A 19,039-nucleotide genomic window follows, 5' to 3' on the forward strand; every position below is an offset into this window, starting at 1 on the left:
CCTTTGCAAATGTGTTTGGGGAAGAATGAAGCTCACAACTGCTGAATTTGTTAATGATATCTTGAATAAGAGATAAGTGTTCCATACCAAAACCGTGTTTGGATCGATGTAGTCCGATTCTTCCTATATGAAACTGTAGTCCGATGTCGCCTCGGTGTCGCCACGTCTCCTTCTATGTGTTGCCCAATTCATGACAAGGGTATAATAAGGTGATAAACCAGGCGTAGAAACTTTTACAACGTCGTTGTCTTTGGCCATTGTCAGCGACTGGCGACGGGCAACGTTGCGTATGCGCAACAATTTGTAGCAAGTGCTTACTTGTTGCCGCTAGTCGTTATATGGTCTATGCCACAAAGCGTGGCAGCATGGTCGCTGTTCGCAACGACTAATCGACCAATTTTGTGGCTGTAATTTAATATGCGAGCCAGGGCTTTAACATGCCCAACACGTTACGAAGCCATCTGTTTGCTCCCAGACAAACACACACACACAAACACACACACAGACACACACACACACACACCTGTGTCAACTGGCATTTAAATTTTTTAAAGCACTTGAAGCTGCTTTCAGTTCATTTCATTTGGCTTGGCTTATGCAAACAGGCGCCAAGAGCCATCAGCCACTCGAGGAGCCAACAATTTACATTGCCATTGCCCCCGATTTCATTGCAGCTCAACACCCGCCCCCATGCCTGCTGCCCACCTTCTGACACAATCAATCAACACGTTCAAGTTGTGCTCTGGCCCCGTCCGGGTCGAGGTCTGGGTCCTGCCCTGGGTCTGAGTCTGAGTTCGGGTCCGGGCTTGGGTCTGGTTCTGGGTCCGGATCTCGACGCCCGAGCATTTGCTTTGTTCTCTGGGCGCACAACAAATGCAAAATAAAGGTGCTCGAATGCGGCATGAGAGGCCGTTGAGTGCTTTGGGTAAGACAAAAGCATAAGTTCACACTGCGAAATCCCAATTTTGTTGTATATATTTATATTATTTTTCTGTGTTTTGTTTTTTTTTTTTTTTTTTATTGGAATCCTTACTGAGACAGCCCTGGCTACGCAAAAGGGTTCAAGTCGCGCCAGCGACCTGCATAATATTAGGACAAATGTTAAAAACTTTTTCAATAAGCAAAACTTTGGCATGCAGCTTGTTGCCTGTTAGCTGTTGCCCGTTGCCTGCTTGTGGGTTGTTTGCATTGTATTTAGTTTGCGGGGCTTGTCCCTCAAAAGGGGAGGGCACAGGCCAAGGCGGTTGTTGATAATTTGCATAGTTGTCAGCCAGGCAGCAAAGCGAACTAAACAATTCATAACCAAATTGGATGGCAAATGGTGGGCAATGGAAAAAATATATATATATATGTATAAAAGTTGACAGTCATTCTTGCTGCTGTGTGACGGGGCTTCGATGTGTGTGTACACACTCACACACACACAGAAGTAATGTGCATGCGTCAATCATCTCTCAGTAGCACTTCGCCTTCCCCCAGTGTGCCCGCCCCCTCTTGCCTTTTGTCAGTCTCCCCGCCAGCTGTCGACAGTCGCACTGAAATGATTTGTCAACGCGCCAAGCGCTGCCGTCACAGTCCATCAGCAAGCTGTCCATCCAGCTGTCTGACAATCTGTCTGTCTGACAGTCTGTCTGTCTATCTGTCTTCCAGTCAGCTTTTATCTGTTGCTAATCCTGTTTTCGCACCGTTCCGCATAGTCTGACAATTGCATAAGCTTCGCATTTATGAATTATAAACTGAATTTTAAAAATATTTAGGGCCATTTTACATGTACGAACCCATAAATTGAAATGCAAATTAGCTAGCCTAACAATAGTGAAAATGTATTTTTAAAAACATATGCACATACATATTGTAAATAATTCCAATATCTTTTGAAATCATTTTTAAAACATGAATTTTAATCATTATAAACTTTTAGAATTTATTCGAATATCCCATTATTGATTCTTAATTTAAACTTACTTTTTGTTATGAACCGAACCTTCAACCAAAGTATAAATAACTTTGGCCCCAATTATTGCTCTTATCTAACAATTTTTGATAGATGCCAATTTTGGGTAGAAGTCAAATCTAGCCCGTAATTGTATAAGAAAATATTCATGGCTTGCAATATTTTCAGCACAAAGGGCAATAGTAAACTGCATACTGAATTGTTCCATGAAGATGACAAAGGCTTTAACTAGGCTACGAAGATGTGGAGAACCTGTCTTAAATAGGATTTCATTTGCACCATGAATCCCACCACCAACCTTTTTTTGAGTCTAATTGTAAATGCATATTCAATAAAAGAACTTTAAATTCCATTATTCATCAGTTACCTATCCATTTTCTAAATGAATCGTATCCTTTCTTCTTCTTCTTCTTCTTTAAAGGTACATATTGCTAGAGTCGAACGAGTTGCCTGGCTTTCAATAGTGTAGAAGATGTTTTAACTATGTAAAAGCATAAGAATTTCATATTGCAATTCCACGACCCTCCCCCCCCCCTCTCTTTCTACTCCTCTGCCACCCTCTCACCTATCACTCCTCTGCCAATATTTAAAAAGCATCACAGAGTAAACCGAACGCCATGGTCTCAATCGCTGGCGGCTACATTCGATTTCCATTAGTCTGATTTATGCATCCTGATGAGCCTGGCATTTAAAAAGCTTGCCACATGCCCCATTCTGTTGCCTTAATTATGCAAATCATGCAACTTAAAGCTGACGATGCTGCTGCTGCTGCAGCTACTGTGGCTGCTTGTGGCAGAGATTCATGCAACAGTTGCATATCGCCTGGCAATGTTAACTGATGTGCCTGTTAATGACATTGACAATGAGGATGAGAATGAGGATGAGAATGACGACGACATTATTAAATGAAGAATGTGTTGATCATGCCGACGAGCGGGCGACAGGGCGGAGTTTTGCATATTTTATACGAAATGAAACGTGTGTCAGCAATGTTTAACTTTTGCCCGGCCCGGCCCGGCCCGGCCCGGCCCGGGCCACAGATGTGCACTCAGGCTGCGTACAGTTTGTCAGCCATATATTATTCAAATGGAACATTGCAACCAGGAGACTGGAGATAGAGGTACAGAACCCCCATACAGGATGTGTGCTGAGCTACTGCAAATATATAGATACCTGTGTGTGTGTGTTTAGTTGTGCGCACACAGGAAGTGTCGGCTATATAATGATTACAGTCTCAGCTGCAGACGGTCTAACTGCCAGTCAGACGGACAGACGTACAGACACGTACAAAAGACGCATTGATCAGTGCCCAGAGTGTGTTACATGTGTGTGCTTTAACCTGCTGCGGATATCTAGCTACATATATATATATATATATATATATATAGTTATATACATAAGAGTGCAATTTGCCATTGAGCGGCGCTCACGTTTGTATATTAATATGGTCATTGATTTTGATTTGGATTACGATTTGGATCTAGTTTTCTTGGTTTCGTATTCGACTTTGGAAAGTGTGCGTGCCTGGACAGCAACAGGATGAAGCAATCAAATGCCATAAAACGCGTTGGGGCGTGCAAAGTGTCGCATAGAAACAAAAACTAACGACCCACTGGGCAGGCAAGCCATAAATACACAGACAAAAGGGACACACACACACAAGTTGACAATCAGGACACAGCGAAAAGATCAAAGCAGCTACCGAAAAGGCTGCAGGCAAACCTGACAAAAATTTCTGTCACAGAAAAAGGCCTCTAATACTTGGGCACATTTTAAAGCATATCATTATACCCAATATAAAATGCCAAAGGGTTATATGATTCTTGCTAAGCCAGCTTGAATATATCTTTAAGCTGTTAGCTTCAGTCTTAAGCTGTTAGTTAAGAAAGAAAAGAGCATGAACATTTAGTTCAAATATTGAATCTTATATAGTATTTTAAAGCTTCTTAAAGCTTGCTGAAAGCTTTAAAGTTCCTTAACGTGTAGTAGAAGTTTTTTTTCATAGAACATGTCCGATGCCTCAAATTGTTTAAATATATCATACAGATAAAAGCTTTTGAAAGCTTCAAAGCTGCTTATATCTGCCCGAAAACTATTGTCTCTACGATGTAAACTACTACGAATTTGATTTTAAATGTTAGTACTCACATTTTAACTCTACTCCATTATATCTAGGACATCCTTTAGTCGAGCAGTTCTTCCAGCACGTGTTTGTTCTATCTTATGCATTAAAGCCACATGCTGATGATGTACATAATTAGGCAGGCTGTCAGCGGGTATACAAAACACGTTCCAAGGGCTTAGACCAGTCAGTTTACTAAGCAACTTAAAGCCGCGTTTTGTTATGCCGAGGCCAAGGCAAAAAGTTTTAATCAGGCAACGCTGGTCCAGGCCCAGTTCCACTCCCACTCGAATACCCAGTCCCAGTGCCAGTTGTCTCGCAGCGTAACGAACCTAGTTACGAACCAGTTGGCCGTCAGGTTGCTTGAGCCGTGACGAACTTTTTAATGAGCAACGTTTTGCGGCTAATAAACATTTGTGTGTTTGGATGTTTTCCCCATTTGCCAATTTAGTTGCCATGACGCCATGCTTTTAATTGGCAGACCCGACTGTTTGGTCCCGGCTACTGGCCTCCAACGCGTACCCTTGAGGGCGGCGCAACAGTTGACGCCACACGCTGCTCCGCAGGCAATTGAATATTTTATTAAATTGCCTAACACAGCCATAAAAAACAAAAATAAAGCGAAACACAACAACAACAACCACAACTGAAATGCTTATATTATTCTGTCACAACAATTCATTACACAAAATACTACCAAAAACCGTGCCAAAAATAAAAAGTTATGAAAAGCCTTGCCAACCGTTCGACATTGCGTATACGCCGCGTTGGCCAACCAAATACGCTTTACTCGCGAGATCATGCAGGCATTGGCATTCAGTTGGCACACTCAACTGAGTTTGGCAAATGGCAAAGGCTACTCGGCGGAACTAACGGCACATGACACGCGCATAGCGCTAGAACCGCTTGGGAATTGCAAGGGCAGCTCATGTGTGAAATTTCCGCCGTGGGCTCAGTTTACGCCGTGTCACACATTCTCGCACACACTTTTAGTTATGTGTGTAATTGCCTAAAGCTCTATAGAAGTTCTTAGAATTTAAGAACTGCTCTTTTACAGCTTTTAGTTACTTCTCAGAATGATAAAGATATGGATATCGGGCGCCTAATCGTGCTGTTATCGTAGCATAATCCCAAATTCGAAATTTAAGGGCCTTTGCCGTGCAGCGCTTTTCCAGGGTATTAAAGTCTTTAGCGCTACCAAAAATACATAATAATATCTTTTCTCGCCCGCTGTTGCTTGTCCTGTTGTTTTTGTTGTTGTTGCAAGCTTTTTTTTCGTTTTGGGCCATTTAAATATACTTGGGCAAAGTTTTTCGTGGGTGGGCGAAACTTTTTGGGAGCCGCTGCCTGCTTTCCGGTCTCGCCCCTTTTTGATTTGGCTGCCGCAATTGTTGTTGTTTTTCTTGTTGCCTTTGTTGTTACTGTTGGCAGACAGCAAATCAACAAAATTATGATAAACAGCTGCAGGTAAAGGGACCTTCCAACGACCCAAAAAATATAAATAAACAACAACAAAAAGTTGGGAACCGAAGCGCAAAACTGACCAACTGTGCCGTAAAGTCTTCGTTAGAGCCCGGACCCGTCTCGCCTGAATTTTGGCCGGTAGACAACGGCTTTCGTTCAATATAAAATTATCTTTTTATTATTTTACTTGCTGCCAAACAACAAAAACAAAAAATAACAAGTACGAGGTTCTATTCGTGAGCTCCCGACCAGGGTATACCCTGAACCCTCTTCTTCCAACATCTAATGCATATATATATTCTATTTTAGAAGCTATATGTCAAGTTTGGTGACTCTAGCTCTTATTATTTACCAAAATTGCCCAAAAAACAGGAAATCGATATCGATCGCTTGGAGAGCGAACTAGGAGCATCTACATTTAAAATTTCAAGTCTCTAGCTCTTATAGGTTCTGAGATCCTTGCGTTCATACATACGGGCGGACGGACGGACGGACAGACAGACGGACGGACGGCCGGACAGACGGACGGACGGACATGGCTAGATCGACTCGGCTATTGATGCTGATAAAGAATATATATACTTTATGGGGTCGGAGATGCTTCCTTCTACATGTTACATACATTTGGATTTTGCACAAATACAATATACCCTTATAGCCATTTTTAATGGGTTCAGGGTATAAAAAGGGAAAATTGGAAAATCCAAAAAGGGAAGCAAAGAAAAAAATTGAAATTGTAATAAAATCAACTAAAATATTTGCACATCTTTGCAGTGGCTGTGTTAAAGCTTTTGATCTTTATTTTGCACGCCTTGTTTATGCTCTTATTAACGCCACATATACATACATACATATATATATACATATTCATGTACCACATGAGGTATGAGCGTCAGCCTAAGGGTGACAGCTATTCCCCAGCCAAGAAGTCCTTCAACGCAAGCCAAAAATTCGCATATCTTCTGGCTGCGCTTGGGATTCATTTCCCTCGCATTTAGCACTGGCCAAATTTTCCAACATTTCACTTGAGCATTTTCACACACACACAGAGAGAAAGAGAGAGGGAGAGAGAGAGAGAGTGGAGGGGGGAGCAAGTTTAACGTTATTTTCAGGTAGCTGTCGAGCAAATATTTGCATATTTGATATTTTCGTAACAACAACCTTATACCGAATGTAGATTTTGTTATCGATTTTTGTCATGATGTTGCCCGCCATCGCTTGTTGCTTTTATTTTTGTGTGTTCCTATGCCCTGTAACTATTTAAGAGAGTATATAGGCTGCAGAGAAAGTGATTTAATTGAATAAACCTAAATTCACTTTGCTTTTTTTCCAAGTTTATTTAGAATTTCGCAAGACAACATTTAAACACATTGTTAACAATGATATTTCCCAAAATGATTTACACACCCCTGTTTAGCACTGGTTAGAAATATAGCATGTTACCCAACACTATTGTTTAACGAATGAAAATACTTACTAACTGATTTAACAACAGCATTTCCTGCTTATATTTATAAATAAGACTTGAATTTGATTTGAAGCTGATTAATTTGTCATGTCATATATTAGACTTCTTACAGGATATCTAGTATTCGCGCTGCGCATTAAGTGCAATTTTTTCTTGTTAGTCATTTTGCACACACTTGCTAATGTTTGCTTTCCACTCTGGCGATATGCCGCGGCCGCACCTACGCATCGAGCACCAAAACAACAACAGCAACAACAACAACAACATATGTGTGTGGGCAACAACTACATTCGCAACAACAACAACAACAGCAGCCATGAGAGTACCCCGCACACGCTGTCGTCATATTTGCCCATTGTGCGTTAAATGTGGGAGTTGAACTATCTATAAATAGTCGAGCTGGACATAGGCTGGCGGGGAGCTGGGCCCGTGCCAGGGCTCAACTGGGAGAAATGAGATGAGCTAGCGCAGACTTTTGCAGCTGCAGCTGCAGCTGCGCGTAATGAAAACAATAAGAATTAACAAGAAATCAAATTGTGGCAGCCATGAATTTTTCACAAAAACAAACAGTTCTGCAATTACAATGGCCGCAGGTGAACAGCACCAGGCTGGGGCAGCCACATGTACTAGCTGCAACAGGCACAGTCCAACATTTTGCACAATTGTGTGCATTACAATTTATGGGCTTCCAGCTATTGTCGAGCCTTAGCTAAATGATTTATGCTATGCCTGGCAATTAATTAAACCGCATACAAGCCCAATTTCAACATTCAACAAATACACAATTACATGGCGGAATTTATGCGCCAATATTTGCCTTTTGCTGTATCGATTACTGGCATCGAAATAATCAACCCCCGCTCGGCCTTTTAAATTTGTCGGCTTGCGGAAATATCATTTACACATTCGACAGCTTCAATTGCCTCACAATTATTAATTATACATAAATAATATGAATTGTAAAATGATTAAAATTTACATTTTTTCAAATATTTTTTTGTTGAATAGCTTTTAAAGTCGCTTATGCGCCATTTGTATGTAGCAATAAATTATTTAAATGCAGCAGACTTTCATTAAATTCAATTTGAAGTATTTGAACTATTTAGATCTGGTTAGGTTACTGTTTTTTCCACTCAAGTAGTGTGTTGTATAAAAAATAAGCAGAATAGTATTTAGCTTACTTTATATAATATATAAAATGGTAATGACAACATTTTTTAATATCAATATGTAACCCATTTCAATGAATGTGTATATAAGAATATTATCATTTTTATGATTATGATTATGCTTATTATTTTTAATCAAAGGATATAGTCACAAGCTGACAACCTCACTCTCTGAGCAGCCCTGGCAACTATGGCCTTCGGCTAAGAGAAAACAACGTCCATACACTAGCCTGGTACCCGAATCCAGCTCCCTGTTGTGTTCAAGGACTGTCATTTAAATATAATAAACTGAATTATATCAGTTCGAGTTGAAAAAAACAAATGACTGAGGAATGGTTTATGAACTAGGAACTGAACCCAAAGGCGAGGTATTCTTTTATAAGTAGTGCAAGCCCAATCATTAGCATTCTCTTTATTGCTTTGTAGCTTACAGCTTATAGCTGAAAAGACATTATTTCTTTAATCAATTTCTTGGTATGCAGTGCATAGAAAACGTTGCGCGTAAAAAGTAAATATCATGTGAGTTTTCCTTTAAAGCAGCCTCTTTTGACAGCGCTCAGTGCTAGCCTTGCAGCATACATTGAGTGCAACTTCAATGCATATGTAAAAATAGAGTACATATCAAAGCTAGAGCCCCGGGAGCCAGAGTCGAGGTCGTCGTGGGTTTTGCTGGCTGCCGCTGCTACCATTTCTGGTTGAGCACAAAGGACCTGGCCGGATGCAGACACACTATCTGTCTATCCTTATGCATTACAAAATGAATTACAAAATTTAAAATGCGTGTATTCAAACTGTTTCGTGTTGTGCGCATGCAGATGGCACAAATGCTGGCTGCTTCGCATTGGGTTCTGTATGCGAAGCCATTGAAGCATTTTAAAATAAACAGTATATATATACACACGCACACATAAGACTGTCGCACGTTGCACACACATATTGAATCCATAAATAAATCCTTAAGCAAAAATTGTAAATGTCGGATTAAGTGTATCACGGTGTGTGTGCGTGTGTGCGTCTGCTAGATGGCACTAAAAACTAAATGCCAGAAAGTACTGTATGCTTCTTTTGCCTGTTGAGCTCCTATTGCTTCCCCCCTCCCTCCCCCTCTACACACTGCCCCCTGGGCTATGTTGTCACAACGTGGCTGTATCGAAACAAAGTTAATTCCTATCAGCACTTACAACAAAGCTCGCACCAAAGTGCTACCGATAATAATTACTTGCAACATTGTAATCCTCTTAACAGGCCGATTTACAAGCAAGTTAAGTGCCACTCCAAGCCCAATCGCCCCCTTCCCCACATACCCACATTCCCATTCCCACAGTCATCACACTTGGTGTAAATAACATCAAGCCGCATTTTATTATTACGCCTTGTAATCTATTTACTCACGATTCGCAATTGCTGAAGTCCAAAACTGGCGCCACTCGCGTTTCTATATATGTATGTTGTACAGCACACGATAATACAACGCGACACGCGAATCTCAACGCTTTATAGTTGACTATATGATTTATATGTAGGTTTAACCTAGCGCCAGGCACGGGCAAACGCTGTCAAGTCCCCCAGAAGACTGACTGCGGCAGTCGAACTCAAAATTGTCGCTGGATGTGGAGCCCACGGAGCCAATGTTGGCCGTGGCGCTGGTTTGCCTAATGCTTCAACTCGAAATTTTGGAGTTCGGCAAGGCACGAAGTTGTCTCACGCACCGTCACGAGCTGCCGCATGGGGCACAAAACTGTTGCGTCGCTGGGGAAAATTTGGGGAATATTTTGGCGGAGAAATGTCCACGCCAGTTGCCCCAGTACTAAACATCGCCACCTACCATGGGCCAAAAAGCAACAGTTTGTTGGCATCAGGGTCAAACGGTGGCCCAGTCCCCATTGTCATCATCTTCATCATCATCATCATCATCATCATGGGGCAAGATCATCAAGCCAAACATCATTAGCAGCGTGTGCGTATCAATAGTTCAAAATATTTACAAAAAAATAAAAGCAAAAAACAAAACGACGCGCGCTGTTAACAGCTTTGTCAATGTCAATGGTGGGCGTGGGCTGTGGACAGCGTGGGCGGCGTGACGGCATGGGCGGGGCTGTGGCTGTAGCAACTAGTGGCCGCTCAGTGGCTCAAATGACACAGCAACAGCTACGGCAGCAGCTACAAATTTGTTTACGCCTAATTGGACTACGTTTACAAGCCGCAACCACCCGAAAAGTATGCAACATAAATTTCAACGCGTTCGTATGCCACATCCTGCACAAGGATTCTTTGCGTGGGTATACTCAGCGCGACAGTAACTATATGGCAGAGTAAAGGTAGAGATACGAGCACATATAGTTATTGCATCTTATTCAAAATCTGATCAAATAGTGCCATAATGTTAAAGCTAAAACAAATGGGATTCCACCTTCTTATCTTTCTAAGCCCAGAAACCCAAACCACTCTTCTTATTCCTGACTTTGATAGTTGATTGGATTATATAGTTTCAACAAATGAAAGATTCTGCCTCAATTTGTCTCACCAACAAAATAAATGCTCATTGAATGCATCACAAAATTTCCCAACAGTCACAAATTAAAGAGAGTCATAAATGAAGCTCAGTTTTCTGCTGATTGTGTTAGCGTTGCATATTTTATAGGCTTCCAAAACTCAACTTAAGCGCAGAACATTTGCTGCTACACCTTGCCATACACTCCCAAAGCAAAGAACATTAAAGACAGCACTCAAAATTGTGCTACGTCTGAATAAGATTTTATGCGTGTGTTCTTTGTGGGGCATAAATCAGAGAGTAGCTCCAGACAATGGCCTGCCTGTGTGTATGTGTGCCTGTGTGTGTGCTTAGCCGCTGGCCTTGTCCACAAGCTCACACTCACACTCACACACACACACATACACCCAGACACAGAGCTGTGTTGTTTTTTTAAGCAACTTGTGCGCCTCGTTGGGGCCATAAAAAGATTGCACATGGCTTCAGCTCGTTTCACTGGGCAATTTATAAGGCCATCGGCAGCAATATCTGAAAACGGAACACAAAAGCAACAAATCTATGTACAACAAGTAACAGTGAATTAGTCGGAAGTGTCCAACTAGAAGATATCCTGTACAAAACGCCGAGCTGTTGTAGTAAGCATTTAATGTGAATGCCGTTTTGAAGATTCTTGCCAGCTCCTTCTAACAGACAACACATCCAAACACACCCAAACACACGCATACGCACACACACACAAGCAGAGGTGGTTCTTCTTCCCCTAACCCTACATCCTGGGAAATGCCTTCTTGATTAACTTCGGTGCTCCAATTCGAATCTGTTGTTAATTTAAGAGCTTTGCAATGGCTTATAAAATATTTTATGTACCAAAGGTCAGAGCTAAAATTTAGCTTTTACGATTTGGGCAAGCTCAGAGATATGCCCACAAAAGAGGTTAACGATATCGAAATCGATTTCTTGGAAAGTTGGAAAGGATATCGATAATTTGAAAAAAACTGATTCTGGCATGGGAGTACCCACGTTTCTACATGTTCATACAATCGGACTGACAGATATTCAAACAGACAGCCAGACAGACAGACAGACATAGGTATATCGACTTGGCTTGACCCAGAATATATATATATATATATACATATATATTATGGAGTCAGAATTCCTCACTTCCTACGCCTGTTACATACATTTGCATAAAACCATTATACCTTTTTTACGAATTTTCAATGAGCTTAGGGTATAAAAATACGAAGTTAACTTGCACATAGAAAGTTGCTTCAATTAGTAAAAGTGCTAACTACCCACACACACACACATACACACTCGCACACACACACACACAGAGATAACTAATTGCAGCAAGGTGCATCAAATGCAAAGCTGCAACGCAATGAAACGCTTCAAGAGATTTCTCGATTGTCCTTTTGCCAATGGCCAATTCAATTTAATTAAATCTCTCCAATGTCTGCTAATGATGTGCACTTGAGCTGCGGTCGGTACAGCTGTGGTGGGCGGGCGGTGGTAGGCGTGGCTGTCACGCTACCTAATTGACAGAGAGGCAATTGAATGCAGTCGACGCTCGTTATTTGATCAGCCGAGGAGCTGAAGCTAATCAAATTCATTTGTAACAAATTTACACCTGGAAATCGCTGGCGATTACCTATACCTGCCAGCCCGGATGTAATGCCAGCCGGAAGTCGGCAAAGATGGCGGCGCCAGCGTTGGCGACGCCATTGCCTGCTGTTAACAAGCAACGACATGTCCTCGGGGCCTTCCGGTGCGTGCGTGTGTACGCTTGTGTGAGCATGTGTGTGTGTGTGTGGTTCTGTATTAAAGCAAATTATGCCTTTTATTATTGCAGCCTTTACAGCAATGAAAATATCCCCAAAGCAACCGCACGACGCGTCGTGTGCTCCTGATTTCGGTTTAGCTAGTCCTGTTGCTTCACCTGCACACGGCCAAACTCATTACGAAAAATGAGCGTCCTGCGGCGTTCAAACAAAGCAAAGTCCCCGCACCTGAGGGCGGCCAACACGGCCGCAACCATGCCCAATTTATGTGTATACATGCATATGTGTATATGTTTACATTGCTTGTTTATGCCGAATATCAGGCACAAGAACAACCACCCACATATCGATTTTGTTTGATGTTTAGAGCAGACCAAAGCGGCCCAGGACACGCCACGGATAGCCACCCCAAGGCGCAACAGTCGCATTATCATCATCATCAACATCACCATCATCAACCTCCCCTTCGTCCTCGTTGACCCACCTTGATGCCTGCGTTAGCATTTACTTACCGCGCATTTTAAATATTTAAAGTGTGTAAATGCTAAATATGTATACTTATTGTTGGTACAGGGTGTCCTCCATATCCCAAATGTTTCTATCATCTTTTAATAACCATTCGTCATTCTGTTTGGAAGAATAAGAAATCAATTAAAAGGAATTTATTTTGTTTACTCTAGAAACTTACCAACTTTTTATTCCATTCCGATATGAAATATATCCTATTCTATTAACTATTACTTATATTTACACTTGTGAGGGAGATCATAGCATAATTAACTAAGATCTCAAACAAAGTATGTTTGCCATTTGTGGCTAGAGTAATTTAGCCCGGAACTTGTGTTTAAAAATATGTATAGATTACAATATTTTCATTACAACGGGCAAACTTAGAGACAAACCTATAGCTATAATATATAATAAACAGTAATTAATCTAAGTTAAAGCCAAAAACTGGCAGCATGATTGAGGCAACGGAGATTCTCGAACGGAATCTAAGAGCTAGGGATAGTTGGTTAAGGCTCACAACAATAATATGTAAATCTATTCAAATCTCGCAACTCCAGTAAATCACCCTATATTAAAGACATGGTAACAGGAAACTCTCGATTGAATCTGTAAGCTTTTCGCTACAGTTTTTGGAGCTGTTTCTTATGCGAAAACAATTACACTTGAGCTTCCAAATGTTTTTCCAAATGTATTTGCTCCGTTCTGTGTGTGTGTGTGTGGGCGTGCCGTGGATTATTATGGCTGCTGTTACCTGACCCCTGGTTGTTAGCAACAGCCTGCCAGCCCATCACCTGTCGCCCGGTGCTACACAAACGAGGGTGAGCATCTATTTATTTAGCTAGCTGCTGCTGCTGCTGCTGCTGTTGTGCTATTTGTAGTTTTCAGCAGTTAATTAGCTGACGCAGATTTGTTGCTGCCCGTGGGAGTTCATTAGGCAGCAGCAAAAAAGAGCTCAAATTCTTCGAATTGTTTTTTAAAATAACCAGCAAGTGCTCACACGCGCGCACAATCTCGCCCACACACACACACACACACACACACACACACAAACACACACATGCATGCCACACAAGCTTAGCTTTGTGTCAGCGCCTTTTCATTTTCAAACGGGAATTGCATTGTGCCAGTCCCAATCCGCTTATGGCTGCTGCTGCTGCTGCTGCTGCTGCAGGTTGCAAGGATTCAGCTTCACATCTTCATGCGACAAAATAAACAATGCACTCAACAACAACACTTGATCTGAAGCGAGGGTTAGATGATGAGGGGGGGGAATGTTGTAAGTGCTTTGCGTATGATAAAAGCTGCTGCTTTTCGTTGTTGCTGCTGCTGCTGCCGTCTCTGCTTATGAAAAATATTTGCACTCAATGCCAACACTCGACGCCGCCAACCCGTGCTGCTTGCTTCGAAAAACCAAAGCACTTTCATTAGCTTAACGCTCACGGTCACACAATCCTCAAGCTCCCGCCCTCGCTTGTGTGGCAAGGTCAGGCAATAGCTTGCCCCTGCGCTAAGGCACAGCATAATTTCCTGGGGTAAGGCCAGGCGCAACCCGCACCAAAATGTGCTAAAAAGCCGCAGGAGAAGGCCGCAAACAAAAGCTGCAGCTAAAGCTTTTACAAGCTTAAGTGCAGGTGTATGTGTGTGAGTGTCTGTGCGTGCGTGAGTGTGTGTGTGGACATGCGGTATTAGGCAGCATGTCCTTGGCATAGCCACTGACGCAGACCTAAAGCGCCTTTGCTAAATTAATACAAATATTTTGTTAATTAATTATTTATTGCACATGAGAGCAACAAAGAACTTTTTGAAACTGACTTTGACTTTGACGTGGACGTGGTCGTGGACGTGGACGTTGCGGTTGACATTGATACTTGAACCGGTTGGTGGGTTGGATTTCTATTAAAACTAATCATCTCTTTATTTATAATTTAGCGTGTGTTATTGTTGCTGTTTTATAAATTTACAAGTTGAAGTATATATATAAAATATGTTCAATATTAATAATAATAATAATAGTAACAGTTTTGCATTTTTACAAAATTTATATTCGCATCAAAATATAAACCGAAAATTCGAACGTGTTAAATCATTATATTTCTGTGTATGTGAGTTTGTACGTAGTTAAATTCAACTAAATGTTGCAGGACTGTGGACTCTGTGTGGGGTTGTCATAAATTGTATGTTAACTTAAGTGTAATTGCCACACGAGTATCGCCATAAACCTAATGCTACGAGTATTTGTTGCTTATTATGCTGTGTATTAGGGCTGCTGCTGGGAGCTGTAATACTTTCGACTCAGATGAACTTATGATGTACTACTTACTACACAAAGAACTTATGCACTATGTTCAGTCATGTCCAAGTTGTGTACATGTTAGTGTGTGTGTATTGATATTGAATGTACATGTTTTGGTGCACTATCAAAGCTCTGCTTGCTACAATGGCCTGCTGTTTGCTTTTGCGTTTGTGTGCCGTGTACGTGAACTAAACTAGGACATGACTGGTCTAAATATACATTCCATGAATGTGCTTAACGCGGCTGCCAAATTAAACAATTGAAGGCCATTAACAATGCTTAACATGGAAAATCAAAACTGTCGGTTAATTCAGACTTAAGATTAATGTTTACATACAAGTACTTAATAAGGCGTTATATGTTGGGCGGGGCGACTTCAGACGTCAACATACTATGTAAATAATTGTGTATTATTTATAAGTAATATATAGTTAATTTTTACAAGTCATTTCAATGAAATAAATAAACGGGCAGTAGCGCACAACTGTAACTATAAAATAAAACTGAACAAACGACAACTGCAATTAATATTGTGCAACTGCCACATGTGGTGGCCAGCTGTTACTCCGTCTCCAGCGACAGCCGTCCCCCAGTCAGTAATAGTGGCGTTTGATGCAGTGCCAATGCTGCTGCTGGTGCTGCTGGTCATTGACGTGGCTGCATCGGCGGCGCATGCTCGCGATATGTTTTCAGCTTCGTCTCCATGGCCTGCAAAGCAATTAAAAAATGTGATCAATAAATGGACAAGCAGCAAAACAGACGACAAACAGCAACAAAAAACAAACATAGATTAAGTTACAAAAATAAAAATTGTTATTTATTAACAAAAGCAATTAATAAATGCAAGCGCCAAACAAAGACAATAGACAAAAGCAATTACAAATCGTTTTTGTAAGCAAATTTATGCGTCACAAAACAGGCGGCTCTGACACAGGCTCAGAGTCCTGTATGCTGCGCATGCGTTCCGCGAAACGCTTAAATATGTTTGTGCCAAACTGGAGGCTAGTTAAACTGCCGCGACGCTGTGCAGCATTGCAGTCGGTCCAGCCGCCATCGCTACTGGGCGTTGTCAGCGAGCCGCCGCCGGCGCTGCTGCCGCTGGCACTGCCAAAGGCGCGGCGAAAGAGACTAGTTTCGCTGACCGATGACAGCGAGGCACGTTCGCAGATGCAACGAAACTTTTGACACTCAGGACATAACAAGGCATTGTCCCACTAAAAACATATGAAGAAAGTGTTGAACAAAAGCGACCACAACAAAAAATAACATAAAGAACATAGTTATAGCAAGGATATAGTTAGAAGAAGCGTTCCTGGCACCATGCATGGAGTGTGTATTTTTTTTAAGGGACTTACGTTTAATTTTCTTAACATGTCGGCCACAATGTTGAGCGCCGTGGTGCGGGAGCTGGCATTCATAGCGTTGCCATTGATAAGGTTCTCGGGATCTGCAAAGGAAGCACACAACACAGCTTGGTTAGTTATATGAGTAGACTAGGCCTAAACACAATTAGTTAACATGATGACAAGATGATTGTTAGTTACAATTGTTTAACGACAGATACAAACACAAACACACTCACACACACAAACATTGCCTACGAAAAATGTTGCAAATATGAAAAATTTGGCTTACATTTAATAATTTTGTGCGTACAAATACAGATATGAAAAAAAAAACAATTTAAAAAACTTAAATATACAATTAACAAAATGTGCAATTTTCATGGTGTGGACACGCAGTGTGTTGTGATTGTAGCCTAGCATAACTAAATGCAATTTGTTGGCTTGGAATGGCGACATGATTTTGATAATTTAAGTGCGCGTTTTGTTTGCTTCAATGAATTGAGTATCTTACTTTTAAGCGAATGTTGCTGTTGATTATATTCGTTCTTATTAGCTAAACTGCCATTTAGCGCACTGACGCTCATGCTAGACGCCTTTGTAGCGGCATTGTCATGTTGCAGCAATATATCACCGTTGGCCAAAATCCCATTGGGCAGCGATGCTGAGGAGTTCATCGAGCTGTTACCGGCTGATGCTGCTGTGCCATTAGCTGGCGTATAGCGCGACTTCACGTTAAGCTCTTGTTTGAGATCTGCAACAAGGGTTTAGTAAAACGAAGCATTGAACTAATTTGCATGTGTAACTCACCGCGGGTCTCGTCCATTAGCCGCTGCAGCTTCTCCTGCAGCATTTCCTTTTCGTCCACCTCCATCTCGAGGAGTGCATTTTTCTCATAGGCTTTGTCTAACATTTTCTCAAAGTCTACTATGCTCTCATTGAGTATGCGATGCGCACGCTCCAGATCATCGTTTTTCTGCTCCAACTGTCGCAGGTATTCTTTCATGGAGTCACGTTCTTTTTTAACCGCCTCCAACTGTTTATCCAGATTTGACATTTCGATGCCGTGTGAATCTAGCTTGAGCTGTAGCACAAATAATAGTTAAATTAAATGAGATTTGATTTTCTTAATTACACGCACCTTTAGTGAATCATTTTCTTTCTCTAACATATTAAGCTTGGCTCTGAGATCTTTGATTATACTCTGTTTTTGTTCCAGAGTTGCGTCCATTTCGGCTTCCATTTCTCTCGACTGTTCAACATATTCATCATATTCCTGTTTAACATCTGTCCACCTGCAGAAATGCAAATTCATGGCATAAGCTGGAGGAGAACTCCCACTTCCTCTTCCACTCTATCCACACTTACTCTTTATGGTACTGTTTTGAGCGTTCTTTCCAGTATCTGCACTCATCCTCGACGCTGTTAAACATTGGTGGGGCCTCCATTTCGAGTGCTTTATTTGATGTTTACTAGTCGGTGGTCAAACTGGGTTAGAAATGTTCGTTCGTTCGATGCTTATTGACTTTTCTATCTAACTATTACTAAGCAAATTCGTTTTTTAATTGGCCTGTTGCTTATGTTTTGTGGCACTTCACTTCCGAATTTCTATTTTAATAATGCCAAAACACAGTTGTTGCGGTTAAGTCAGTGATCTGAAAGCGTTGCTGAAAATGTGAAAAATCAATTAGAAACAGGTGTTCTCGGCATTGTTGTTGTTATCGCTCTTGTTGTTCTTGTCTATGCCGCCCTACATCGGCAGCTACATAAACATTTGTGCGCGTCGCTGACGTCGCCGCCAGTTTGGCTCTGCGTTTCCCGTACCTAAGCCAACAACAGCAAAACAACAACAACAACAACGACAACAACAAGCGCGTCAAAGCAAAGATACGACGAAGTTTCCAATACAACAACGCGCAGCAGCAGCACCACAAAATGAAATCATCGCACATTTTCACACGCCTGTTTTGCCATTATGCGACTGTTATTAGACATTACAGCACATGTAATGCTAGTTGGCATGCATTACTTACACTTTACGAATTATTTGACTATGTTTGCTTTGGTTTATTTACATAAAAACCGCATATAAATAGTTATGCCTGTAAAAATTTACCACTACTCCAAAATGCACAAACCAACCTGTAGCCCTGGCGCAGTGTTGTAAAGTACGCGTGGCAACCAGCCCTGTGCAATGCAGTCGACACCTTTGTTGCAGTTAAATTTAAATGCACAATTTATATTAACTAGTTATATATATATATTTTACGATAAATCTACATTGTTTTGTAACGTATGAACTTTCTTCGACTTTTACGTCTGCGTATCGTTCTCGTCACATGTAAATCCGATTTTGCCAATGATCGACCTGGAAATACAATGGATTTTGTTGTTGTGCCGTCACTGCTGCTGTCATTGGATATATGAAGTTCAGCATC

The 19,039-nt window shown here is 41.4% G+C and overlaps 1 protein-coding gene across 4 annotated transcripts; it reads right to left on the reverse strand.

Annotated features, from left to right (window-relative positions):
- Nucleotides 1–14,948: 14,948 nt before the first annotated feature.
- Nucleotides 14,949–18,846, reverse strand: LOC115769634 (nuclear distribution protein nudE homolog). 4 transcript variants are annotated; one of them, XM_030714546.1, is made up of 7 exons: nt 18,635–18,723; nt 17,970–18,268; nt 17,743–17,896; nt 17,412–17,685; nt 17,116–17,355; nt 16,614–16,705; nt 14,949–15,966 (listed from the first exon to the last, which is right to left on the reverse strand). In XM_030714546.1, exons 2-7 carry the CDS (start codon nt 18,047–18,049, stop codon nt 15,904–15,906), a joined length of 903 nt encoding a protein of 300 aa, XP_030570406.1. In that variant the 5' UTR covers nt 18,050–18,268; nt 18,635–18,723; the 3' UTR covers nt 14,949–15,903. The 4 variants fall into 4 exon arrangements, with proteins under 4 accessions (XP_030570406.1, XP_030570403.1, XP_030570402.1 ...); XM_030714543.1 differs by lacking the exons at nt 14,949–15,966; nt 18,635–18,723 and adding exons at nt 16,099–16,472; nt 18,744–18,846; XM_030714542.1 differs by lacking the exon at nt 14,949–15,966 and adding an exon at nt 16,099–16,472.
- Between the last annotated feature and the right edge of the window lie 193 nt (nt 18,847–19,039).

Source organism: Drosophila novamexicana, unplaced genomic scaffold, assembly GCF_003285875.2.
Source record: "Drosophila novamexicana strain 15010-1031.04,08,12 unplaced genomic scaffold, DnovRS2.1 tig00004554-arrow-pilon, whole genome shotgun sequence".
Classification (NCBI taxonomy): domain Eukaryota; kingdom Metazoa; phylum Arthropoda; class Insecta; order Diptera; family Drosophilidae; genus Drosophila; species Drosophila novamexicana.

Excerpts from the sequence above, each read along its gene's own strand:
- LOC115769634 (XM_030714543.1), bottom strand. The coding sequence starts at position 18,049 with ATGGAGGCCCCACCAATGTTTAACAGCGTCGAGGATGAGTGCAGATAC. Across the intron at positions 17,897-17,969 it reads TCAAAACAGTACCATAAAGA|GTGGACAGATGTTAAACAGG; the intron begins GTAAGTGTGGAT and ends GCATTTCTGCAG. Across the intron at positions 16,706-17,115 it reads ACAGCAACATTCGCTTAAAA|ATCCCGAGAACCTTATCAAT; the intron begins GTAAGATACTCA and ends CTTCCTTTGCAG.